At 42.0% G+C, this 15,616-nt stretch overlaps 1 protein-coding gene across 3 annotated transcripts in view; it reads right to left on the bottom strand.

Annotated features, from left to right (window-relative positions):
* The window catches only part of TFCP2 (transcription factor CP2), a 122,255-nt gene that overhangs the window by 49,858 nt on the left and 56,781 nt on the right, over nt 1-15,616 (bottom strand). For all 3 annotated transcript variants that reach the window (XR_003941588.1, XM_030198285.1, XM_030198286.1), the window contains 2 exons: nt 8,379-8,489; nt 1,939-2,027 (listed from right to left, as the gene is read on the bottom strand). Coding sequence is in view for 2 of the 3 variants with exons in the window: in XM_030198285.1 (XP_030054145.1) it covers nt 1,939-2,027; nt 8,379-8,489 (200 nt within the window). In the remaining variant the exon portion in view is untranslated. The remainder of the gene's footprint in view (nt 1-1,938; nt 2,028-8,378; nt 8,490-15,616) is intronic.

Raw genomic sequence — 15,616 nt, 5'->3', positions numbered from 1 at the left:
GCATAGCTTTCCCACAATTGCAGAACCTGTGGGGTAATTGGGTCCAATCAACCAGCAGATAGAGACAGAGACCAGAAAACTGAGGTTACACATCTCTTTTGGCATCCAGTCCAGCTCCTCAATATTGTCAGGGTCTCAGGCTCTAAATAAATAGTCACGGACTCTGGAACAACATGAGCCCTTGGGCTACTGTTGACGATCCGCAGCAGCAGGCAAAAACCCTCCAACCAGGACTGGACTAAACAAGCAAGACTGGAACAACAGGACTGGAGCTGAAGCTGTAGGCAGAAAGGGCTGGAACAGACAAGACTGGAGCTGAAGCTGTAGGCAGAAAGGGCTGGAACAGACAAGACTGGAGCTGAAGCTGTAGGCAGAAAGGGCTGGAACAGACAAGACTGGAGCAACAGGACTGGAGCTGAAGCTGTAGGCAGGAAAGGCTGGAACAGACAAGACTGGAGCAACAGGACTGGAGCTGAAGCTGTAGGCAGGCAGGGCTGGGACAGGACTGGAATAACAGGACTGGAGCAGAAGCTGTAGGCAGACAGGACTGCAACAGACAAGACTGGAACAACATGACTGGAGCTGAAGCTGTAAGCAGGCAGAGCTGGGACAGGACTGGAACAACAGGACTGGAGCTGAAGCTCACTCAAGGATAAAGCCTTTGAAGTGGCCTCTTTGGGCCTTCAAGCAACAGTGTGCAGCTCATTCGTGGCTATAGCATGCCTGAAGTGGCATCAGTAGTCTGCAACACAAGACCAGTACCATAACATCCAATTGGAAGTGGGGGTGGCCTACTTGGCAGATGCTATTTATGACACATTATGGGTTATGGCCCGCAGTATGTCTATGGCTGCCACGGAATGTCGGCAACTCTGGTTGTGGTATTTGGCAACGGATACAGCATAAAAATCAAATTTAGTTAAACTTCCTTTTTGGGACAAGTGGCTATTTGGAGAAGATTTCAGTTAGCTTGGTGAAAGAACTGGGGGAAACTAAGCCACTGCAGTTGCCGACAAATAAGCTGAAACCCTTTAGTTGTCTGTCTTCAAGGGGCTCTCGATCTCGAGACAGTAGACGATACCAGTTGGGTGGTCAGCAATATGGTCAGAAGTCCTGCTTTCAGGCAAGTCAATCTTCCTTTTGTGTGGACAGGAAGTCTTCCTCTCAGTCAGCTAGAGCGCCCAATGCCTCCTGAGCTTTGCAATGATGTGAGGCTGGTCCACTCTTACTTCCTCCGGTGGGAGGACATCTTCAGAGGTTTCAGGAGGTGTGAGCCAAAATCATGTCAGACCAGTGGGTTCTGGATGTTCTTTCAGAAGGTTACAAGTTGGAGTTCTCCAGCCCAGTCACTCCTCTCTTCTTGAAGTCTCTAAAGTTATCCAGAGATGAGAGAGGTCCACATGTTTCCTCTTCTGATTAGTGTTAGGTTAGTGAGTTGTTTAAGGTTGTTGTGTTTATTCTGAGTTTCTCCTTACTGCTTGTCTACATAAACACTAAGAAGCTGGACTGGATGCCAAGAGAGAGATGTCTCAGCTCAGTTTTCAGTTCTCTTATCTACACCTGCTGGTTGATGGACACAACTAACTCACAGGTTCTGGAATATTGGAAAGGACAAATGAAAAGAAAATTATCAGATAATACCTAATTTCTCCATATAGGTGCTAGCTGTGGGATCCTGAGCAAGTATCTATGTCAATATTTTTTGCTTGGATTACCCTCTGCATTTTGCTTAGGTATCACTTCTCATGACAGTGCAACAAAAGCGGATCCATAAATAAAATGGTCACAGATACCAGTTTCACAAGGCAGAGGGAGAAAAAACAAATACCACCAAAGGTTAGTTGCTACCATCAACTCAGTAAGCCCAAAAGGAAACCATGAGCTCTAACAATTTTAATACTAGTAGCATGTGGACAGATTGCTTGCTACCAGACTTACCCTTCGCCGATGGAGAAACTGCTATGGGAGCTGTTAAAACCAGGCGAGGGTGCATTATTGACATATGTAATCTCTGGCCATGGCGAGCACTATAAAAAGGAAAACACATCATATGATATCAGGAGGGAGGGGGAGGGAAGCAGCATAACCTTGTGTGAACTTTGGACATGGCCCTCAGGATTAGCAGTTAACAAGGTGGCAGCTCATTACTGTAATCTGTGAACTCAACATTAATCCCCTCAGTACATTGCTCAGGTTAAGCTGGATCAATAGAAAGCTTTATAAGGCTCACGCTATGCAGGGCAACCTTGTTTGGTTATCCCAATTTGAGTTTCTTTTAACGTCTCTCCTGTAACTTTCATGGAAAAGGAGGCCCAAAGCGTACTGCCATGCTATATCTGATTGGTCGATGCTGACAGCAATGTTATAAAGAACATTCCACATGCATCACTTCTACAACAGCACATGTGAAGTCACTAGTAATTCTCTTCCAAACATTGCTGCTCTCCAGGGCAAAGGAATTTAAAGAAACTGAAAAAGAAGGCCTTAAACCTACCATTCCTACTCCAGCAATTGAGGAACACCTAGTCCCATTGGGTTTTCAGGAATTGAGGTGGTGCATGCAAATCTAGCTCATGAATATTCATTGTGGATATCCTGAAAACCTGATGAGACTAGGTGTGTCCTGAGGAGACTGGGTTGGGAATGGCTGCCTTAATCACTGGAATGATGCACATCAGAGAGTGACATCAATGCTGCAGATGGCTGGCAGAAGTATGTGCTCTGTTTTCCCCTGTGGAAAAAGCAAAAAGATTTGTTGCCTGTACCTTACAATTTCACTCCACTCAACCAGGTCTACCTTCCTGGGACGTCAATAAGCCTTGTTATTACTGCAGTGGAAAAATGCCATGCCATGAAGGGCCTAATACGGTACTGATTGAGATCACGAGGTGCAAGGTGGCAATGTAGCAGGGATGTCAAAATCATTGTCCTCTGCCAGAAGTTGAGGAGTGTACTGCAGCTGACTGGAGGGCTTGGTTCCAGGACCTTAGCCATGGCCTCCATAGCAATTTGTCTGAAGTTGGAAAGCAGCTGGAAGAGGCTGGAGTAAAGTCAAAGAACAGGCGGACTCAATTTCAGCCACAAAAAAACAGGTTCCTGAAATGCAAAAACTGAATGCTGGAGGACAAATGAGGATACAGAAATCTGCAACCTATAGTGTGCCATAATCAGAAAAATATATGGACTATTGCCAAGGCCATCCTGGTGGATGATAGTCCTGTGGATGATCTCCTGCAGATTAAGTTAGGTGCTGCGCATCTTGCGCTGAGACTGGCAAAGTCAAATGCACACAGGGATACTGCGGCATGCTTTCATAATTATACGATCAAGGAATAAAATTGTCACCAAGGTTTGGTCACTGAAAATAGTAGACTGAATTCTTAAAATAGAGGTCTTTCCCCAATTATCCTCAGAAAAAGAAGGGAGATTACTAAAACTCAAAGGAGAAAATATCAGATATACAGTAACACAATAGATGAAGCAGATGCAGACTTGCATGGTCCCTCTGGCCTGACCAACAAGGTGGCCAGAGCCACATGTGTACTCTGTTCATGACAGAACACTGGCATCACAACCATTAGTTGGCAATTTGTCACCATGCAAATCGCATATAGGCAGTTATATATGATGCCACAATACTATCACACCATGCCAACAGTTGAAACAGTGGTTTTATTATGGCCTCAGTATAGTCCCATTCATTATCAGTATATGATTAAACCAACAATTCAACCACAGGATGTCTTCCCCTCTCCCAAAGACACACCCAGCACTCACACTCATAGCATAACATAAATAGGACATAAAATACACCCATTTGATCCTGACCTCTTATTTTTGGGACATGTCTTACTTCCCGACTATTAGAGCAGCCATCTAAGCCCCACTTCTGTCCATCATAACAAATCAACAGCCATGAAGTAATTTAAGAAAGGCACCTTCTTCATGAGGTTGAAAAATGGTTAGTTCTCCTCAAACCAGGAAATAGACCTCGAGGTGATAATGTCTGAGGAGCTTAGGGTGGCAAGACAATATGAAAAGATGGTGACCAAGGCCAGGGGGGTGCATGGGTGCACAGAGGGAGGTGTAACCAGCAGGGGAAAAAAACCCCAAGAGATAATATCCCTGTACAAGTCATTGGTGAGATCATATTTGGAGTACTGTATCCAGTTTTGGGAGGCCGTAGCTTGCCAAGGATGTAAGAAGACTAGAAGCTGTTCAAAGAAAAGAGCAAAAAGGAATGGGGTCTGTGCTTGAAAACATACGAGAATGGACTTGAAGACCTAAATATGTATACCCTGGAGAAGAAAAGGGATAGGAAGATATTTAGATTCTTGAAAGGCAGTAAAGAACATAACCTTTCCAAAAACAGAGGATATAGAACTAGGATACGAAATAGAAACATAACAGCAGATAAGGGCCAAGTGTCCCATCCAGTCTACCCATTCTCAGCAACTACTAACTCCTCCTTTTCCTAAGGTATCCCACGTTTCTGTCCAACACATTCTTAAATTCTGTCATCTCCATGACCTCCACCGGGAGGTCATTCCACAACTCCATCACCTGTTCTGTGAAAGTATTTTCTTAGATTCCTTCTAAGCCTACTTCCTCTTAACTTCATTGTATGCCACCTCATTCCAGAGATTTCCTTCAGTCGAAGAAAGGCTCATCAATGCCACTGAGGTATTTAAATGTCTCTTATCATATCCTCTCTCTCACGCCTCTTTTCCAGCATATACATGTTGAGGTTCCTAAGCCTATCTCTATATGTTTTATGAGCGAGATCGCTTACCAATTTTGTATCCACCCTCTGGACTGACTTCATCCTGTTTATATACTGTAGGTGTGGTCTCCAGAATTGCACACAGTACTCCAAATGGGGCCTCACCAGAGACTTATACAAGTGCACTATCACTTCTTTTTTTTCCTGCTGGTCATCCCTCTCCTTATGCAGCCATGCATCCTTCTGACTTTGACCATCACTTTTTCTATCTGTTTGGAGACCTTAAGGTCATCAGACACAATCGGAGTAGGAGGCACAGTTCTCAAATGGTTCAAAGGATTCCTGACCACAAGATCATACCAAGTAACAACAAACGCGGAAAGATCACCCCCATGGATACCTGAATGTGGAGTCCCCCAAGGATCCCCCCTCTCACCAACCTTATTCAACCTCATGATGATACCTTTAGCCAAACTTCTAGCCGACCAAAACCTCAACCCCTACATATACGCAGATGACGTCACAATCTATATCCCGTTCAGACATGATCTAAATGAAATCACCAATGAGATCAAACAAAGTGGAGTAGAGGAGTGGCCTAGTGGTTAGGGTGGTGGACTTTGGTCCTGGGGAAATGAGGAACTGAGTTCCATTCCCACTTCAGGCACAGGCAGCTCCTTGTGACTCTGGGCAAGTCACTTAACCCTAGGCATACTTTGCCTCTGTCTTTCCATGGGCAGATCAGTTTATATCACATGTTCGTGTTTCCCCACTGGTTGTATGTACTTCAACAGCTCCCCCTCTGGGTTCTGAAACAAGATCTTAGGGCTTTGAATTAAACGGTGAGTAGATTCATTTGGAACGGGCAGAAACCAAAAATATACATGGATGTGCATTATGGGTCTTGGAGGGTGAGGGGTTTGGGGGTTCCCAACATGCATCACTATAATGTGGTGTATCTTCTTAGGCACCTAAGAAACTGTGTATTGGAGTATGCTGATTATACTCCCTGGGTTATGGAGAGGTCAATTTTTCATCCATTACACCCTCACTATCTTTTGCACGCGCCAGGGACATCATTATCCCCGTCTTTGTGGAATAACATCTTAATCAAATCTATGCGAACTACCTGGCAGGTTTTACTCTATGTTGCCTTCTAACACTTGACTTTTTGCCATTGGGAGAAAATTTGGATTTTACTCCAGGAATTTCTTCCTCAGTTTTTCAGAGCTGGGGTAGACAGGGGTGCCTATGTGTTGCAGATTTGCTGGGTGAGGTGGGAGCCCTCAAGCCTTATCATAGTGTTGGGGGTACACTGTCTCCACACCCAGGTAATTTTTATGCATATTTACAAGCTGCCCACTATGTGTCTGAACCTTTAAGTACGGGGTGCACCTTGAATATGGTAACCTAATTGCAATCCTTTTTTACATCCTCTCAAGTGTCTCGCATGTCTGTGTTTTATTTTCATAGGGCCCTTCAACTGCTGATCCCTACAAAATCTTCCCTGGCATGAATATCCATCTATAGTGTTTGGAGAAGGAGTGTAAGGAAAATCAAGTCGCAGCCCTACAAGCCTCATTTGGAGTAACAGCCCATAATTCTGCAAAGGATGGCTGCCATTACTTTGGTTGACAATGCCCGAAGACCCTTAGGTGGTGCCTGACCTTTAAGAATATATGCTGACAATATGGTCTTGAGCCACCGTGTAACAGTAAACTTTACTGCTGCCAAACAAAATGAACAAGTCATCAAACCTGGAAATTTCATTTGTCACTTCCAAATAGCTTAAGAGGGCCCTACAAATGTCCAAGAAATAAATATAGAAGTCAAAACGTCTCCATAAACGTCCCAATGGGAGTATGGCAAAAGACACCACTTTCAGAAGAAAGGAGGGAAATAAGGAACTTTCCTAACGGAAACATCTGCATCCATAAAAAGCAAGAAATGTTCTCAAAAGGATAATGCTTCCAGCTCTGGCATCTGTCTTGCCAAACAAACAGCTACCAGAAACACCACCCTCAGAGCAAGATCTGGGATTCCATGAAGGGGTTACCTGATGCAATGGTGGCTTCAAATAAGCAGTGCCAATGAAATACATACCTGAATAAGAGCCTAAGTTCCATTCAAGTGACTTTGCTAGCAAGCTAATACCATCACCTGAACCTTCCAAGAAGGATAAGCCCTTTTTCAAACATCCCAAAACAGGTGAAACCCCTACTTTACCCACCATGAATTAAAAACACTCCAGATTCTAGAATAGGCCGAAGTAGTTGTCCATGATTACTGGCCTCTGCACCAGAAGATCTTTCTCTTATGGAAGTTTCAAGTTCTCTGCCATCTGTAGACAGATCAGATCACCATGGATACCCAGGTCAATCCTGAGCCACCAATACCACAAATGCTTCAGAACAGGCCACAAGCAGCGAATGTGCAACACTGCCACTGTCGGGGATCAACAGAATATCACCTTTTAAGATAGAAGGGGAGGGAAGGGGAGATACCAAATCCAGGGTGATGGAAGGGGAGTGAGCTGCAGACCTGCAAGCAGAACTGGACGGGCCACCAGTGGAAGCTATGGCCAAAGTGGTGAGCTTCAGCAGCTACGAGAAGAGCTTGATACTGCTCACCACCAAGTTTGTGTCACTGCTCATATGGGTGGAGAGGAGGGAGGGAGAGATGCTGGACAATGGAAGAGAGAGAGAAAATGGACCCCAGTAGAGAAAAAGATCATGAACTTGGGGGAAAAGGAAAGGGGGGGGGGGGGAGGAAGAGAAAGGGAGATGTTGGATCTGGGGGTGGAAAGGAGGGAGATTATCAGTCCTTTGAGGAAGGGAAGGGAGCTGGGATTTGATAAACTGCATTTCTGTGGTTACAATCACAACGGTTTACATATTATATACAGGTACTTATTTTGTATCTGGGGCAATGGAAGGTTAAGTGGTATATTAAATCTGGAATAAAACAATAAGTGATTTGCCCACAGTCACAAGGTGCTGCAGTGTGAAATAAATAAAATACCTTTAATCACACGATGTGATAAAAAATTTAACTGAAATGCAGCCCTACCTTTTTTTTTAAAGAAAGAAAATCACTTCTAAAAAAAATTGGCCCTGGATAGGCAGTGAGGGAGAAGAGGAGAAATTCTCAGACTCCACCGATATGTACCTTAGGCTCCATAATTTTTTTTTTTTTTTTTAATTAGAAGTGAAGCATCTCCCTTTCAAAAACAGTCACCAATTCTCCAACTGGGTCAGGAGCTTCCTTCTAGACAATCAGTGCAGGAGCTGCATGATCCATCCATCACCTTAGTCTCTACTGGTTGACAAGCACAACTCAACAAGTTCTGGTCTGGTCTAGTTAGGACTGTAAAGAAATGTACTTCTTAAACAAGTTGACCGCCATCCACTGGAGCAGATGGATAAGCTCAAAGCCATCTGGGCTCCATTTTAGTTATGGACCAAGGACTATCCTTAGTTTAACGTAACTCAAACTTCATGTTTGTGATATACTTGGTTATCACTCTTAGTAGTATTTTAGTTTAGCAAAACAGTTCAAATTTTATGCAAGCAACCTGTGTGTGTGTGTGGGTAGCAGGATTTTCTTTGTGGGGCTTATTGTAAAAAGCATTAAAAATGATACACATCTATATTACCTCAGTGAGTATTGTCGTCTCATAGGAAGGCTGATATTTTTCTTTTTCCTGAGGAGTTCGCTTTTCCATTTTCTCTCTATCCGTCTTCTGTTTCCTGTCTGCTCCTTTGGGCTGAATAAAAAAAAAAACAAAACAAAAAAAAAAATCACCCACAAAGCAGTATGAAAAACACACAAACACACTTCTATTTATGTTTTCAAAAATGCTGAAAATGCTTCTTATATGGTATCACCATTTTGAGCTTGTTTTTTTTTTAGGAATGATGAAAGAAAACAGAATTTTTTGGTAGACTTGAGACTTTTGGGTAATGTCCAAATACATTTGTCCAACAGCTTCCAACTGACATCTACTCAATTTACAGGATAATGCATAGAGAAAATGCAGCATATACTTAGTGACTGAGCTGAAGATCTCCTCCCCTTTCTCCCTCCCAGTATCTCAATTTTCAATAAAGCCTGCCAAAATAAGGTGTCAAAAGAGATCATCTCACAGGCAGTGCCAAAAACCAGGGAGAAAGGGGAGAGGGATTAGATAGAGCAAAAGTCACTTTAAATTTCAGTGCTCAGTTTCTGGCCACTTTCTTTATCAAAAATAAAAAAGGTGGGAATATAAGCCAGGCTATCCAAAGAATGGAACCAAATTATCTTTTAAAAAAAACAAAGTTTAATAATTTCCAACCAAATAATAATGTAACAATAACCCATTAAAAATGACTCTGACTCTTCTGTGTAAGTGCAATAGTTGCACATGTCAAAATCAGATGATTAGGAATACGTCTATGTGTTGATCTGCCTTGTAATGTATTTTCAATAATTCTGAGAGCCTCCATCTGCGGAATGTTAGTGTATAATGATTCTATGTCCATTGTAACAAGTATAGTATCTATAAGTGGACCCTCATAATCTTGCAGGATATTGATCATATGAGTAGTATCTTGGATGAATGATGGTATTAACGGTACAAATGGTCTCAAGAAAAAAATCTACGAATATGGACAAAGGTTCTAAAATTGAACCATTGCCTGAAATAATTGGTCTCCCTGGAGGGTTAATGAGTGATTTGTGTATTTTTGGCAATACATAGATGGTTGGAATAGTCGGATGTGAGACCTGTAGAAAGTCCTTCTCTTTTTGTGGATTCTCTTTACACTTTCTTTATCAACCATCACTCCTCACAAATAGCTGCCCAGTCCTCCCTATCTTAATGAGTAAGAATCCCTTCTCAGCATATGCATGTCCAATGTATTCAAAGTTAATGTTGGCAAAATATATTATAGTTAATTCCCCTTTCCATGAAGAAGTATCGCCTCAGTTTACTTCTCAATTCATCCCCTTTCATCTTCATCCTATGCCCCTCGTTCCAGAGCTTCCTTTCAATTGAAGGAGTCTCCTCCTGTGCATTTATGCCACATAAGCCTACATGTCAGACTTGATAGACTTACCACCCAGGAATGCTAAAAAAATCATCCCGCACATTCCTTTATCTTCACTTCCCCAATTGTAAAGGTCTAAAATACAAACCAACGCATGCGTCAACCTTTTCATACCTGAGCACACAATTCTGGAATGCGCTGCCGCGCAACTTAAAAACAATTTATGAACTAACTTCCGTAAACTACTGAAGACCCATCTCTTTAACAAAGTATACCACAAAGATCAACAAATGTGAACTCCTCCACTTACATCCAGAATTATCTTATAATATCTGCTTATTATACTACTATCATGTTTTATCATTATAATGTTACCCAAGATCCTTCTGTAATACTAAATGTCTATTTTCTTATATATTTCCATCATTCATGATGTATTGTAAGCCACATTGAGCCTGCAAAGAGGTAGGAAAATGTGGGATACAAATGCAATAAACAAACAAATAAATAAATCTAACATACCTCCTTTCTCACGCCTTTCTTTCAAGCCCTATTCAAGTTTGATGCATGCATAAACGTGTATTTTCCAGATGCCATCACTGTGACCAGTTTCCCTTGCCAGTTTGGCACTGAAGGGAGAAGGAACCAAAAGCTACAGGAGGATTCAGGGGGCAACCGCACCTAACCCTTGCTCAGTAACAGCTGTTTACAAAATCCTAAGGTTGCTTAGTAGCAGCAGTACCTCCCGATGTTGATCTTGTAGGATATTTATTTCCCATTTCAGAAGGGGACTAATGTCTTAACTTGCCATGCCCTTGTCCTGCCTAAAACATGCCCAAATCACCCCCTCTGCCATCTGAATACATTTGGGTTTGCTATGTGCATATCCCGATTTTGTAAAATGGGGACTTAGACGTTTATGTAAGATAATACTAGGGAAGAAAGCAACTATGGATTACAAAAATAAATTTAAAAATTCAAAATTAAATACTTTGAAAAACTGATAGGAGATGAACACACAAATACCAAAATACTATATGCCTTGGTTAAAAACCCTTACACTCAGGAAATAATATCTTCAAATGAAAATACTCCTACATCATAAGTGGCAATATATTTCGAGCAAAAAAAACACACACGCTTAGACAAAATGCAATCCATCTAACAGGCGAACTAGACAAATATCTAGAACTCCTCAATATATTGCCCATTACTGCAGATCGAGTATGATCCGACTTCTTACCTCCAACTTTTTATATAGCCAAAATTCACTTCTACATGCTACCTCTCATTGCATCTTAGACCTTTGTGTCCAAACTACCTCCTGAGATCAGCTCCTGATTCTTTAATTGAAAGTCTAAGATCGTATTTGTCATACTTATTAAAAACAAGGCATCTTTCCTGAATCAAAAGGTAACATCATGTTAACTCCCATCCTAAAAATCCATCGGGGGATAAAATGATGAGACCAATTACAGACCAGTAGCATCAATTCCACTGATTACTAAAAGTAATGGAAGGTATGGGCTCTTATTGGCTCTCTAGAGTCAGAGTTCTCAGTCTCCACCTGCTGAAAGGAGTGCATAATCCATCAGTCAGTTCCTGAACCAGCCCGGAGGGATGCAAAGGAACAACTTATGGAATTCCTAAATTCCTTCTCATTATTACGAAAGACACAATCCAGTTTCAGACCCTATTACAGCACAGAGACAGTCTTAACTTAATTTTAGGCGAGAAATTAGAAGCAGAAAAATTCACATCCTACAATTTGATATGTCCAGTGCCTTTGACATGGCAGACCATGATATATTAATGAGAATACTTGACAACATGGGAATATGTTGCAGAGTCAAAGGTTTACTCAATTTGAGACCTGTGAACGTCACTTGATATGCTGTTATCTCTCCATCGTGGACTCCTGTATGTGGTGTGACACAAGGTTCTCCATTATCTACTATCTTTTATTTTGATTTGAAAGTATCTCTAGTGGTAAAGCAAGTCTTTAAAACTTTATGGATGTTGAAAAGAATTTGACTCCTTTTCTCAAAAGATTTTCAGAAACTTAGTCCAAACCCTAGTACCATCCCAATTGGACCCTAGTAGTAATCCTTTCATTGATCTCCCTATGTGTAATTCCATCACTGGATCCAAAGAATTCCTAATTCACCATTATCCTAACTGTAAAAAGATTGATAAAAGAAGTCAGCAGAGAAAACAATGTTCTAATTGGAGGAATCTTCTTCCAAGGGCTGTTAGATCTGACATGATTACAGCTGGTTTTGGAAATTATTAAAAACTTTTCTTTTCAAAAAGTTCCTACAACAAGATAATGGAAGACAGGAATAACCACTTTTATCGAAAATGCTGTTTCAAACTTTATCCTGTATAACTGCTTATAATTTTTTGTTTGTTACATAATACAATCTTGTAAAATAATTCATAACCCAATTTTTGTAAAGTTTCACATGGCCGTATATAGAAGATTTTTTTCCTTTATCAGAAGACTTAACACTATAATATGTATGCCCTAAATTGTCTGAATTGTAAGCCACATTGAACCTGAACTCTGTTTGGGGATAATGCGGGATGCAAATACCATTATAAAAATAAGATAATCATTTAAGCAGGACTATAGCAAAAGTATACAGACTCCAACTTCAGCTTCAAAATAAAAAAAAACCAAACATTATAATATATGGCAAATTTATAATTTTATACTTAAATAGATATATATCTACAGATATAAATATCTAGAGATATAAATATAAATCGGCTTATCTCCATCTCATTGTCCTGGATCTAAAGTTATATTTAGCAACACTTTAATTCCAGAACAAATATCTACAGTGGGGGAAATAAGTATTTGATCCCTTGCTGATTTTGTAAGTTTGCCCACTGACAAAGACATGAGCAGCCCATAATTGAAGGGTAGGTTATTGGTAACAGTGAGAGATAGCACATCACAAATTAAATCCGGAAAATCACATTGTGGAAAGTATATGAATTTATTTGCATTCTGCAGAGGGAAATAAGTATTTGATCCCCCACCAACCAGTAAGAGATCTGGCCCCTACGGACCAGGTAGATGCTCCAAATCAACTCGTTACCTGCATGACAGACAGCTGTCGGCAATGGTCACCTGTATGAAAGACACCTGTCCACAGACTCAGTGAATCAGTCAGACTCTAACCTCTACAAAATGGCCAAGAGCAAGGAGCTGTCTAAGGATGTCAGGGACAAGATCATACACCTGCACAAGGCTGGAATGGGCTACAAAACCATCAGTAAGACGCTGGGCGAGAAGGAGACAACTGTTGGTGCCATAGTAAGAAAATGGAAGAAGTACAAAATGACTGTCAATCGACAAAGATCTGGGGCTCCACGCAAAATCTCACCTCGTGGGGTATCCTTGATCATGAGGAAGGTTAGAAATCAGCCTACAACTACAAGGGGGGAACTTGTCAATGATCTCAAGGCAGCTGGGACCACTGTCACCACGAAAACCATTGGTAACACATTACGACATAACGGATTGCAATCCTGCAGTGCCCGCAAGGTCCCCCTGCTCCGGAAGGCACATGTGACGGCCCGTCTGAAGTTTGCCAGTGAACACCTGGATGATGCCGAGAGTGATTGGGAGAAGGTGCTGTGGTCAGATGAGACAAAAATTGAGCTCTTTGGCATGAACTCAACTCGCCGTGTTTGGAGGAAGAGAAATGCTGCCTATGACCCAAAGAACACCGTCCCCACTGTCAAGCATGGAGGTGGAAATGTTATGTTTTGGGGGTGTTTCTCTGCTAAGGGCACAGGACTACTTCACCGCATCAATGGGAGAATGGATGGGGCCATGTACCGTACAATTCTGAGTGACAACCTCCTTCCCTCCACCAGGGCCTTAAAAATGGGTCGTGGCTGGGTCTTCCAGCACGACAATGACCCAAAACATACAGCCAAGGCAACAAAGGAGTGGCTCAGGAAGAAGCACATTAGGGTCATGGAGTGGCCTAGCCAGTCACCAGACCTTAATCCCATTGAAAACTTATGGAGGGAGCTGAAGCTGCGAGTTGCCAAGCGACAGCCCAGAACTCTTAATGATTTAGAGATGATCTGCAAAGAGGAGTGGACCAAAATTCCTCCTGACATGTGTGCAAACCTCATCATCAACTACAGAAGACGTCTGACCGCTGTGCTTGCCAACAAGGGTTTTGCCACCAAGTATTAGGTCTTGTTTGCCAGAGGGATCAAATACTTATTTCCCTCTGCAGAATGCAAATAAATTCATATACTTTCCACAATGTGATTTTCCGGATTTAATTTGTGATGTGCTATCTCTCACTGTTACCAATAACCTACCCTTCAATTATGGGCTGCTCATGTCTTTGTCAGTGGGCAAACTTACAAAATCAGCAAGGGATCAAATACTTATTTCCCCCACTGTATCTAGCTATCTTTCTTTGTACTGGATCTAAAGTACTGGTAAACATAAGTTATATTTACCAGTACTTTAGATCTGGAACAAAAAATGTAAAGCCTAATATCAGCAGGAGCTGTAGTCGGACAGTAGAAAAATAGAGGAACTGGAGTGGAAGGTTTGGTGTACCGACTCCATAGCTCCACATTTATGTGCTGGTTATGTTTCTAAAGTCACAAACATAACCAGCTATATTCTGGCTCTGAACCTGTCAATATTTTCTGTGTTTGTTTAGCTAATATGAATGTTTGTGCTGCATGTACACGGCACAGTGTATTTTAGAACAGGCTCTAGAATGGCAGATTCTGTTCTAAAATACTGGTGAAACTTCAGATGTTCTGACCTGCATGTCTCAATTCCAACTTCCTTGACCTTTCTAAAATGAGGCTGCATATCATGAATATGGAAAATCATAAAAATGTTTTTCTTACAATAATCTGGCACAAGTCTACAGCTCCTCCTTAGAGATCCTATGTGCTTGTCCCATGAATTCAGATGAGGATGGTATCTTTTGGTTGTCTATTTAAATAGGATCTGTTAAGTGTACACTGGAGATCTCCATCGAATGGGTCAGTGATGCATGTGGGTCAGAGTCTGGTCATTGAAAGATTCACCAATTTTACTCCAAAGAATTACAGAGATTATAGAAGTTTGGAAACCTCTGTCCTATGATTCTGCTTCATAAAACAGGAGAGGTGGCTGACCTCTATGAATAGTACTGGGGGCTCTCCTGGAACAAGGAAGAATGGGGGAAGAAAATGCTCTACTTGGGCTAGCCTGATAGCTCAACAGCAGTACTGCATACTACCATGAAGAAGACCTACATTTGATCCCCTATGGCTCTCTTCCCCCAGGGCCTCTTCAGAGGCAGCATTCATAGGTCTGGAGGCAGCTCTGTACCTCAGAGACATCTATCACCTGCAATTAGGATGCACAACTACCAGATCTGGAGAGAGCTGAGGCCTGTGACTCCACGTTAAGTACTATCATAATAAGGGCTGGGCTACATGGAAACAAAGAGGTTTAAAATAGGTGATAATTCCGTATCAACTCGCAACAAGGAGAATAGACTAGAGAGTTGCACGGGGACAGAAATCTTACCCATCCCCGCCCATCCCTGCTGGAATCTTACCCGTCCCCACCCATCCCCACTGGAATCTTACCCATCCCCACCCATCCCCGCAAAAATTTAAACCATCCCAACCCGTCCCCGCAAGAATTTAACCCATCCCCACCCATCCCCGTAAGAATTTAATAGTACATAAAAGAAAGTTCCAGTCAGCTCCCTCAGTCTCTCTCTGGATTTGAGCCACAGCACTGTAGGCAAGGAAGGAACGGAAGTTGGAACTTGGAACACTCTGGTGCGCACATGTAAGATGTGTCTCTGATTCACTG

Source organism: Microcaecilia unicolor, chromosome 3 (genome assembly GCF_901765095.1).
Source record: "Microcaecilia unicolor chromosome 3, aMicUni1.1, whole genome shotgun sequence".
Classification (NCBI taxonomy): Eukaryota; Metazoa; Chordata; class Amphibia; order Gymnophiona; family Siphonopidae; genus Microcaecilia; species Microcaecilia unicolor.
This window is presented reverse-complemented; position numbering and strand designations above follow the sequence as displayed.